This window comes from Saccostrea echinata, unplaced genomic scaffold (genome assembly GCF_033153115.1).
Source record: "Saccostrea echinata isolate AGI-Se365-2 ecotype Australia unplaced genomic scaffold, CSIRO_AGI_Sech_v1 ptg000015l, whole genome shotgun sequence".
Classification (NCBI taxonomy): domain Eukaryota; kingdom Metazoa; phylum Mollusca; class Bivalvia; order Ostreida; family Ostreidae; genus Saccostrea; species Saccostrea echinata.
The window spans coordinates 16256215-16268672 of record NW_026889764.1 but is presented as its reverse complement, the minus strand read 5'-3'; the positions used below and the strand labels follow the sequence as shown (position 1 = coordinate 16268672).

Here is a 12458-nt window from a genome sequence, read left to right as displayed (position 1 = left end):
TCAATTTGGGTTCGCCAATTTTAGCCGATTAAATCTCCCTTGTATGAATAAACTTCATATAATCCCAAACAAATAAATAATAATCTGTCCTCTCGGTTATTTCAGTTAAGCATTTAATTTCGATGCCACCCGGCTTTGTTAATTCTGGTTTCACTAATACCAATTAAGTATTTATAACCGAGTCGGTGATATCATTCATGGGAAAAAAGATTTAATATTTCATAAATCCAGTTAAACTCTGTGATTGCTTTGAATTTAATTACTCAGTCGAACATGATCGCATTTAGGTCATACATGTTTAACATGTTAACTTTGAATTTACTTATAAGGGATAAATTTCAAATTTATACATATATCGTGTCGTAGATTTTGTATATAATGCCAACCAGTAAATTTAAAGTTTTCAACATTTAAATGCTAAATGGACCAATAACGCTGTGCCTTTTCGTATAAAAAGACTGCACTTCTATACGAGGAAGGTCCATTTTCATTAAAAATTTATTTATTTTTTACTATTACAAATATGTCTAATATACTATAGTATTTCCTTACTTAGAGATATAGTATGAATATAACCAGGATACATATGCACATGTAACATGTAACAACCCCCCCCCCCCCCCGATGATTGTGCATGGTTGAAGAATTTCTACTTTAACATGTTTTCTCACAGAAAATTGGGGTACGGTACCTTACCATCGTTTGCGAAGATATCAGAGAATGATATTTCCTATACAATCCTAGCTCTTAGGAAGATATCCAAATTTTGGTGTTTAAATTTTGAAAGACATTTTGAAAAAAGCTTAGAAATCAAAAGATAACAATAAATATTGTCGGTATATTACAAAGGGATACAAAATCAGATATACGAAAAACGTGTCGTCAGACTTTAATTAAATATGTCTCTTTAAAAGAATACCCCATCCACTTCAATTTAATTTCTCTAAATGTTTGAGCTGAAAGATAGGTTTAAAAAATTGCTTTTTTTAAAATTAACTATACATTAGTTGTTTTTTTTTTACCATTTCGTTTCTTACAAACAATGAAATTTTATTTTATCAATAAAAAGAGAAAACCATGCATAATTAGCATAAGTATCTTTTTATTTTTTACAAGTTGCATGTACATGTACTAACCTAAGAGTCCCTTGGAGGGGGTATACTTTTGAACTTAACTTGTTGATGGTTTTAGGGGAATCTTGGTCAGCCTTTGGAATTCATCTACATCTTGAGAAAAAAAGGTATATTATTTAAATAGGATTCAAACTCACAGATAAATTCCCTTAGATCTGTTCCCGAATCCAAGGCCATAACAACCATGATTGTGGAAGGTAAGGCATGTGTGTCACAAAAAAAATAATAATAATAAATTTATTTTTTCTTTTAAGTGAAAAAAATACTGCTTTGAACTTGAATTATTCAGTTGTGTCACTGGTGTTCCAATTTTCGGAAATTGACTATAAATAATTATCTCCCCAGGTTCTTGATCATTTCGTCATTTATTCAGAGTGTATAAATTGCAATGTTTTGGGGTTTTATTATCTCTCTCTCTCTCTCTCTCTCTCTCTCTCTCTCTCTCTCTCTCTCTCTCTCTCTGTGTGTTCATTTTAGGATGGGGTGTTATACATGTTCCTTGTCTTTATATTCCTCTTTTCTGGGCATTTTCAAACATTTTCTTTGTTTTGTTAGCACCACTTGGTAATGTTGCTGATGTTTTGCTTATCTTATTGACCTATAGCATCTTTCATTGAATATTGGTTCAAATACAATAACCTGACATACCAAATAAAGCAAGTTCTATTCCAAGTGTCATTCTCACATGTTTCCTCTGAGTTGCCAGTAATAAAGATATGCGAACATAAGGGCTTGTCTTCCGGATTGTTAAATGTAAAATAAATTTTAAAAATCATATCTTCTTTAAATACACTTAGAAGTTGTTAAAATAGAGATTCTGACACTTTTATCAGTAAAGAAAAACCACGTTTAAAAAAGACGTACCACACCTATATACATAACTGTAGAGTTTATATGTATATAGGTGTGGTACATGTACGTCATTTAAAAACATGGTTTTTCTTGACTAGAAGTGTCAGAATCTCTGTTTTAACAACTTTTAAGTGTATTTAAAGAAAATTCAATTTTTTTGAAATTTATTTTACATTAAAGAATCCGGAAGACAAGCCCCTATGTATGCGAAGGCACTCTAGCTAGAATGGTGCTAAATTTCCAAAATAAAGTTCCTTTGAGGATTTAGTTCAAAACATATTTGTTGCATTAAGGTTGATATTGGTGCAAAAAGGGGGAGCAACTATGGACTACAAAGTAAGTTATATGTGAATATTAAAAACTTTGACTAATATTGAATTGCATATCTTCATCAAATCTTTTGTTTGCGCCTTTGTTTAGTAGCAATGTGTTTATTTTCAAATGTAAAATTAATAAGTTCACAAAAGCGTGTTGGGTTAAAAAACTGTATTCTCACTGGAGCGACGAGAATTGCCAAATTTTTTGCGACCCTCTCGCCCGACACAAATACATCGGGATCGGTGTACTAAACGCAGGAAAAGTGAAAGTAGACGAAAGACTCAAAGACTGTCTGACTGAAAGAGTGGTGAGAATCGAAGAATGAGAAATGGATTCATCAGAAGAATGGGAAGAAGAGGTATTTAAGACGTGGTGTAGTTTAATGTACTTGCACTTAAACACAAATATACTCATGTACTGCATGTATTCTTATGGCTTAAGTTATGCAAATCATCCGTCCTTGACTACCCTTCTATCGAAAGGGACCCACATCAGAAAAAAAGATGTAAAGGCTTGTGCAACCAAAAAGTGGGTCAACATATATAGCTTTACTTTTAAATTTTATGATCTGCCTAATATAATAGTGTATGATTGATACATACATTGAAACTATCAGATGTTGGATCGGTAGTTAGAATAATCTAACTGTGTCTCGGGACAAGCCCTCACCACAGTTAGAATACGTCCCATATACTTGCAATGTAGCAAATCGGAGTGGATCCACTCCGAAATGATTTTGAAGAATACAAAAGGAGTTGCACTGAAAATAACTACCAAATTAATCATAACAAACCTTTTTGAGATTGTATATGCCTTTTAACCTAAAAAATAATCCATATAAATACGAAAATTCAACTCATTTTCTCAACGTTTTTTCCTCGCTTCAAATTTAACGCCATGTTGACATTCGGAACTCTCTGGATTGTTTATAGAAAATGCACAGAGTTCGAGTTATCGCCCGTGTTTATTTTGCTACATTGCCAATACACGGAACGAATTCTATCGTTAAACCGGGTCCGTAGGACAATATCATTTTAACGATAGAACGTTCTATCTAGTTGGATCGGTAGCAGGGGCGTACATGTAGCTTCCATTGTGGCAATGAGGCAACTGCCTCACTAGATTTTTCACCACAACCACCCCTTTCCATAATCAACAATACATTGCAGATAATACGTAAAATTAATGGCATATCTTTTAACATTTTAAGCAGTTCTATAATGTTGAATTGAAGATATAAAGAAATAAAAGCAAGTTTAATAAGATGCGCTTTCACCTTTAAATGTTTCAGAAGTTTTAGTAAACATATTTATTAGCTCTTTTGCATTCTTTCACAATATGTAATATCATGCTGAAGTCTTAAATAAAGAAACCAGTACAGCAAATGAAATTTCATTGCATTTTAAAACCCGCAATTCCATTTTCTGTCGGAGTGCCCCCCTCCCATGACAACACCCGGAACCTGCTGGGGGCTTAAGGCGGCCCAGACCTCTTGCTGCAACATGTATGGTTTTGCCTCACAAGCTACGCCACTGGGTAGAAATATTGTCAGTTGATGCACCTTGGAACTTATATCATCTTTGCAAGCCACAAGTTTTGTGTCAATCCATTCTCTTTTCACAAATTTGTGGCTGCGTGATGTTAACTTCTCTTGTTCTCATGAATAAATCATGAATATAGAATGAAAACAAAACTCGTGAAACTGTGGCCTGTGACGATGAACCCATATACATGTATGCTTTGATTGTGTGCTATATTCAATTTATCAGAAGTTCAAGAGCATTTCTGAGCCCCTTTGTGAAAAAAGAGTGAGTCTAGACAGACATGTACTCAATGTTTACACAGTTTCCTAATCAAGCGTTAACCTTAAATACCCCATTTTCTCTTAAAATCATGAGAATTTGGAATTTTTAAAATTTTCTGGCATCATATCTAGACTAACTATTGACATGATTGACATTATAGTTAATGCAATTTTTTAATGATATGAAGTCTACAAATAATAATGTCCCAGACTAAGTATATAATTTTAAAAACCTTTAATTGAAGGAATCATTGGGGGAGAAGAACCTTTACATTCCCTATATTAAATGTTTTCTTTTTGTAATTAAGGAGCAGTGTTTGTTGGTCGAACTTCATGGGATTCTAGAACCAGATTTTCTCCAGAAAGCAGAAGGCAAATGCAAAGTTCTAGTGAGTTGGAACTAAAACCTATCTATACCTTAAGTATTAAAAATTTAAACATTATGTATTTGCATAATATTTCATTTGCACCTTAGCATTCCATTTATTTGAGTTATATGAAAATAACTATGAAAGAGTCATTCAAATAATGAATTGTTAGAAGTATTTTTGATGCAATATAATTCAAATATCTGTCAAATAAAAAAAAAAAAAATTTTTCTCCAGGGAATAGGAACAGAGACACCCCATCTGCAACTGGATGACTACACATTTTCTGGAAAATATGTACCACCCATGGGATCCTATCTAATTCTTGAGGAAAAAAAGCCTGAAGGTAGAAACTTTTACAAGTTTTATATAATGACTGATGGGTGGAATTTAGATACATGCTGCTTAGGGAAGATGATAATTAAATCTCCTTTTTTAGCCATGCAGAATTAATTCTTAGTCTCACTATCCGATTCTTAGTCTGATTATAAACTTTTAACAAAATGATTACAGTATTTATTCAAGTAAGAGTCAAACCCCCATATGTGTTAGCAATCTTCGATGTAAAATAAAAAATAAAAGCATCTTGTATGCATTTATCTGTAAGATCTTCATTTCCTTTCAATAAAAATGTGTGTAACAATGTTTTCTGTTGTGTTTACCAATGTGTTATCCATGATTATGATGTTGTTTTACTTAAAAGTGAACTTTGTCAGCCTTATAGGGCAATGCTCTTAGAATGTTTGAAATTAATTTTCCTAAACTTCATTTGTTCATAGTTGACTCTTAGTAGATGTCACAAATTCTTGGAATATTTAAAATCTGAAAGTTAATGTGTTCTCTCTGATTTTTTTTTTTTTAAACAAAAGTTAAACTTAAGGAAGCTCTAAACAGTACTGCTCACTGAATTTAAGATTTTTTATTTATGAAGTAGGAGTGATCTGCCCTTTAGGGTGTAACAGGAAAGGAGAAAATGTATGGCTGGACTGGGTATGGAACCTGGGACCCCTGCATCACTAGTCAGGTGCTCTACCGACTGAGCTACCCAGGCTGATATCCATGGTCCAAACCATTACATTCCTTCCTCCTTAAATTGTTTTCACCCTCAAAGACACAACCCAACTTCTTATTTGCCCCAGGCAGGACTTTCATCTGCAAGTCCAGGGGTGGTCAACGGCACCAAATCTGTAACAGGAAAGGAGAAAATTTGTGGCTGGACTGGGAATCGAACCCGGGTCCCCTGCATCAGATGCTCTACTGACTTAGCTACCCAGGCCAATATCCATGGCCCAAACAAATAGTGTAAGCAGGAATCAAAAGTAAATGACATGATCTGAATTTGGGTTGCATGTTCTTTTTCCTAATTTAAAATAATTTTTTTACCTTATGGCTGGTACCCTATCTTGAAGTTAAATTAGATAAAACTCAATGCATATACACTTTTACCATATGTTTACTCCCTTATACAGTGGATATAGTTTAAACATGTGATAGCCTACATGTACCTGTATGTGTAAACAAATTATAGAAAAACTCCCATGGATTGTGGTACGTAATGTAGGATATGTTTTGATCCAACTCACTGTGTGTTGATCTTTTCTATCCTCTCTCGGCCTCTCCAATTAAGCTCTCACTCGACAGATAGAAAACACAAACTTGTTGGATAAAAATCATATCCGTCCACAAACGATTGGAGATCCTAATTACATGTATTTGACACAATTTTCTCAAAGTCCAAAAGAACATATTTCTTTTGTGTTGAGAGTTTTTTCTTTTTATTTTTACATGTTAGCAGGTAAGTTAACCATATTGAATAGAAGAGAATTACATAGAGTATGAGTTATCTCTCTTAGAACAGATGTAATAAGTAACAAAATATGCAATCATGCTTAAATCTAATATTTTCAGATGGAAATAATGCAGAAGATTCAAAAAATCATGTGGGACTAGAATTTGTATCATGCCTAGATAGAAAATTAGATATGCACAGAACCTTCATCTCACCAAAAATAAAAGAGAGCTCCACAAATGCTGAGAAATCAGAAACTTCTAACGCTAGTACAAGTCAACAAGGTAAAGTTCTAATATAAGAAAAGATTTATTCAGTCCTATTAATATGCTAACTCCAGTTGATATAAAGAGATATAATGCTGAAGTTCACAGAAAACCAAAATGTTTTTTTTTTTGTTCAAATCATTAAAATCAAGTCCAAAAACCTTTTTTTGTCCATGGATCGTCTTCTACTTTTTCTCAAGCCTCTTTCCCCCTTTGACAAGCAAAAACGGTTCTGTCAAACATGGTTTGCTAATATCAAATTCCCTGCACAAGGTGTGCTTGATTTTTTTTTTTTTACAATGAATTAATAAAATACAAAATTTTAAAGTAGCATTCTTTATTATATGAACTTCACAAAAAAGAAAAATCATTTGAATTTTTTTTCTTGAATGTGAAATTTATTAAAATTGGAAAGACTGGGTTTGTGAATGAACTGTTTTTCAATAAGTTCATTTAATTGTTTTTTGTATTGCATTGTTGCGTGTACAAGTGTAGATGAGAACATTCAAGATGTATAAAATCAGAATTGAAAGCTTTTTAAAAAATTACATTGTATCTTGGTGATGAATTTTGTATTTTATTTTCCTCGTTTAAAAATGTAGATCTTCCAGATAAGAACAGTTGTGATGGTCCAGCCAGTGTAAATGATTGCAATAAACCTGCTGCCATGGAGACATGTTCAGAGGTCACATAAGTACATACAGGTCATGGAAGGTCATTTTAATGATGAAGAGGTGTGCAGCATGATACATATGGAAAACCAAGGTTAAACTAAAACTGTTTCAGATGGGCAGAGTAGACAGTGATAGAACTACATACAACTTATATCTTGTCCTTAGAGTGTCTATTTTGGCTAATTAATGGTCAGTACAAGCTGTGTTAGGTTTGTGCAAAACACTGTGGAATATTGTGCAGAATAACAAATGGTGACTTTTACTTAAGACTCCCTCTGAGGGAAAATTTACTTATGCTTGTGATGATCTAAAGTAAAACAAAATAATATTTTCTTTTCAACCATTATACACATGATTTTGATGGATTTGTGATGTTACTGACATAAAACATGCACCTTTATAAATATTTGTATCTGCAGATTTATTACCTGCAGTGTACAGCATTCTGTTACATATTTAAATTTTAGTATTTTGATGTTCTAGAAATATTTCTTTAAGATACTACTACATAAATATTGTTGTAAATTAAGTACTACATGTATGTTAAGGAGAATTATCTACTCTCCAGTACTTGATAGACCAAAGGAAAGGGAGCATGTCAAGTCAACATTTAATTGCTATTCCTAAATAACATTATTTACAAGTCCCTGTCAGTGTCACATGGTGGTGTAAATAAACATCAAAATACCACTATGTAGACATAGATAATCCTTGTAAAGTAAAGATTTCCTACTACAATGTATGAGATTCAAGTGGACTGTGCCTTAAAGTTGGAAGAAGTGAATGACAGTATTATGAGTATCAATTACATGTACATTATTTATATATAACACTTTCCTCAAATTAATTTTATGGCAGTAAATTCCTTAACAGAATCATACCAATATATTTCATTAACATAATAGGAATCGAAAAATATGCTTTGACTACCCACAATTGTAACCTCAAAATTTTTCTTCATGTCTGTAAATCTAATTAATGATCTCTGAGAGATTGTGTTTCTAAGAACTTTTTTGACTTTTTTAAATGCCCACAAAAAGGCAACAAGGTGTTTCCTATCTGATGCTTAAATTAGTTCGGGAACATGTCTCATGAATGAGTATTAGAAATAAAATGATACAAAAGTTTGTTGTAATTGGTGTGTTCAATTTGGCTATTTGTACAGTATTTTGTACGGTATTTTGCATTGCAAATTTGCAATGTAAATTAATTCGCTTAGGTTATTAAAGAGATGAAGTGGTATCATTTTAATAAGTCAACCATGACTACCTCAACGTGTCAAGCATGGAATCAAGTTTTTACAGGAATACTTAGTGCCAGATTTAAATTTATTAATTCGTTAACTATTTCCACTGAAGCTTATAATTGAGCATATTGATAACGATTTTGATATACCTGAAGGGAATTTCGGGGACAAAACGGGCACATGCATGGAGGACTTATACATGCTTATTAAATCGTATATTATATCTGTCTACTATTCATTGACCGTTTCAATTTACCATAATCCATAGATTTAAATGCGTTTGGGCTCTAATTCCTGTTTGAATAAAGACCATTAAAACACGTCGTAGATCATTTAAATTTTAATTTGTATAACCTGAGTTTATCCAGTTCGTGAATAGGGGGAAAAAGAAGAAATTTTAAATTGAACAAATAACACCTTGTATGATAACAATGTAGTTCGAGTCCCTTGGACAGAATCCTTGCATGTGGTCGATTTCACTTATGATGGACCATTTACATACCATGTACACAAATGTAATATTAATCATGTTAATACTAAGAGATCTGTGCAATATTATCAAATGAACAGATTGCATTATGAGATTTTACAATAGGTATATTGCAATAATTGTTTCTGACTTAAGTATTGTCATTATTTACAAAATACACAAAGGACTCGAATAAATGTTATTCATTAAAATGTCAAAATTCTTTGAAATAACAGTGCTCATTTTGCTCATTGATTAACCAAACACACATAAAATTCTAATACTCAGTATTACGCACAAAGGTTTAGAGCGGTATTGTATACAATCTTTCAGATCTTTGTTCATTTATACAGCCAGGCACATTTTGACTTGACTGTTAAATTTCGGAATATGTTTTACAACTGCCTAATTCTCACGAACATGCAGTAGATAACTCGATGTCTACATGCTGCTCTCATTTACATAACGTTGTTATTCCTTCCAAAAATGTACACAGATATATATAAGTGGTAATTTATCAAAGAGGATTTATCCAAGGAATTCATTCTTTAGCATCAAATCCTAAAATTAGAGTTCGTCCATTAATTTCTGGTAATGGCGCTGTTTTATGACGTGGAACACGCGAAAAATCAGGAGATTCTCGTGTTCGAATGAAAAGTGAAAACGGTGCTCGTTTTGAAACATCCACAAAAGATGCTTGTCTTTCAGGGGATTGGTTTAAGTTCTGTCGTACATACTTCGTTGGTAGTTCTGAGGTCGATATCTGTTTCGGTCCGACAGTCTGCTTCAAAGCGTTTACACTTTGAGCAGCCTTGCTTCCTCGCTTAGAACTGCCGAGCACCTGACAAGCGTAGATATGTCGATTTGCTTTCTTTTCTACTTGTTTCACAATTTCCAGGTTGCTCCTTTCTCGTTTTCTACGATACAAAAGTCCAGGAAAAGAGTCCGTTTTCTCAGTTCGAAGTCCGTAATCTGCGTAAAATGTCGGTGAAAATGACATCTTTTTATTTTTCGATGGCGTGGCAGTTTGTCTCATTAAGGATTGCGAGAGAGGCGGTAAATAGGAGAGAATCCCATTATGTGAAGCACTAAGAATCTTGTTCAGTCCGTCGGTTTTACCATTCAACTCTGCAACTGGTTCCGCAGGCACAGCTTTCTCTTGTGCCTTAGTTTCGTTGTCTTGAGGTAAAACCTTCTCATTTTGATCCTGAATCTTTTTGCCTGCAAGTTCCAAAGACACCGGCCACTTTGTAGAAGGACCGGACGATGTGACACGAGACCTTCGTGGATCATACTGCTGATCGGGCCGTGGGGAGGATAGGGAGGGTGCGTATAGGGACTCTCGACTTTGAACACGTGATGATACATCTAATCTTCGGCTGAAACCACGGCTACTTCGTGAATCGGTGTCTCGTGACATTCCAGCATGTGTGCCCTCTTCCTTAGCGGAAGTCTCCTCTTTCACTTCTTCCGCTTTATTCGGCACTAGTTCCTGTTTCACACCCAGTATTTTATAATCTCCATCGTCTAAAAAATCGTCATCCACATCGTCTTCTACAGCATTGCGAACCCCAGGATAACACTCCTGTGCTAAGCTAGGTTTTCTGTTGTAAAATAATTTATGGGGAAGAAAAAAGTCTCGATTCATTGCGCAAACTGTAATTAGATAACTTCGATCTGTAGTGACCTTATCGGGGGGAAGTCTCAAAAGGCAAATGATGCAATGACTTACATTTTGCCTCTGTAGCAGAGCTATCTTCACTGAATATTCCAGATAATTACAAGGTCCGATTAATTGATTGTGATCAATGTATAGATGATATCAGCTGATTTAATGCCAAATAAGGATCCAAAAATTCGAGTGCCTATGATACGACCCTGGTTATCTCTAATCGAACTAATACCACAATCGTTTGAAGATCTCTGAACTTCTGCAGTGTCATTTGTGACTTTGTGGTATGTGTTTTAACGCCGTTAAATGTATCTTTTGTCGTCACACCGCACAAATCTAAGGTAAATAAAATATCTTAAGAATCTTCTCATGTTAAATCTCCCCCAAGTGCTGCACAGTTGTCGTGGTTTAATCCAGCTTTGTCGCTATTGCACCCCGCTGCAATCTTATTAAATCAAGATTCTAATCTGTCTTGTTTACACAAACATGTTAATTTTTCATTAATTCACTCGGCTTAATTGGCATTGAAATTGTTTGATTTTCATTTGAACATAGCCAAGATATATTGGTATGAGGTAATACGGGATTAATATTCTTGTCCGCATGAGATCTCGAGTAACAAAAGTTTAGGACAGTTCACTGCAAATATAGTCGGAGCAACTTTCACAAACACTATTCATGAAAAAATATGAATTTCAGACGAAATTCCGATTCATTTTAGTTCGCCTCGAGTTAAGTGGGTACAGGAACAATCACGCATCAGCACTACCCTTCCCGTGTTGCTCCTAATGTTGCACTGAAAGACAAATCCTTTCTGCTTTTATGCTCATTAATGTTATTATATGCTCCTAATGTTGCACTGAAAGACAAATTTCATTTTTTGCTTTTATGCACAATAATATTATTTCAATCCGTCTCGTGACGCAAAATGAAACACTAAGCCACTCACCATTGCAAAATATCGTTTTAAATAATAACCAATTTTCACACTTCCTATAAAAATATTAAGATTTCACATACTTTGTGCCATTTGAAGGAGCAATGTACGTGAACATTGATGAAAGTTAATGCAATTTCGGTTCCTGATAATTGAATTATATATATATGGAGGCAATGTCATTGTTGTTAACGGTTGATTTGAATGTCAATCGAAAGTAAAGGGATTTGATCGTTTATTGTGATACATTTCAGGTGAGATCCTGTGTAAATACAATGTACCAGGTCTTTCAGAGAAAATAATAAGCAAATAAATTCCCTCTAAAATATTTGAAATCTTTTTTTTTTATCATTCAAATGACATACTTTAATTCATCAATATATCCAAGTCAATTTAAAGTTCTGTAAATATTTATTCTCCTTATTATCCTTTATTCTTTTGTTAAGCTGCTCAATCGTTTGCCCATAAAACGGATTTTAACTTTTTTCATGCTTCTTTTTGAATATTGGTTTTTGATGTTTTGGACTTTTGCAAATACGAATCCAATAATGGTCTTTGAGAATTTTAATACCATGTCAGTTAAGCATTGATTAGTCCGTCTTTTTGACCGTGACAATCGATTTTTGGACACTTTTACATCGAGTCCAATTGTTTCTAGATTCCATATTTAACCATGCCATTTACAACATTACTACCCGATTCCTATCGCTAAATCTTGTTTGTTTTTTAGCCTATTAATTTTTCTTCTCTGAAAGGATAATGGCTATAGCACGTACATTTCCACCTGTCGAATTGATTGACATTTTTACGTCCTACATTTTTTTAGTTATTACATAGGCCCATAACCTTGATTAAAATTAATTTTTCTGTAGAACTGTACAGGAACCTGAGTTCCGCATCTCTTTGAACGTCAAATAAAAAATTTATACA

General features: G+C 33.7%; 1 protein-coding gene across 1 annotated transcript; it reads left to right on the top strand.

The window, feature by feature from the left end:
• Positions 1-2574: 2574 nt before the first annotated feature.
• On the top strand, positions 2575-8339 carry LOC133187924 (general transcription factor 3C polypeptide 6-like). The gene is made up of 5 exons (XM_061323319.1): positions 2575-2661; positions 4416-4496; positions 4713-4821; positions 6384-6548; positions 7133-8339. Exons 1-5 carry the CDS (start codon positions 2632-2634, stop codon positions 7222-7224), a joined length of 477 nt encoding a protein of 158 aa, XP_061179303.1. The 5' UTR covers positions 2575-2631; the 3' UTR covers positions 7225-8339.
• The last annotated feature ends 4119 nt before the right edge of the window (positions 8340-12458 follow it).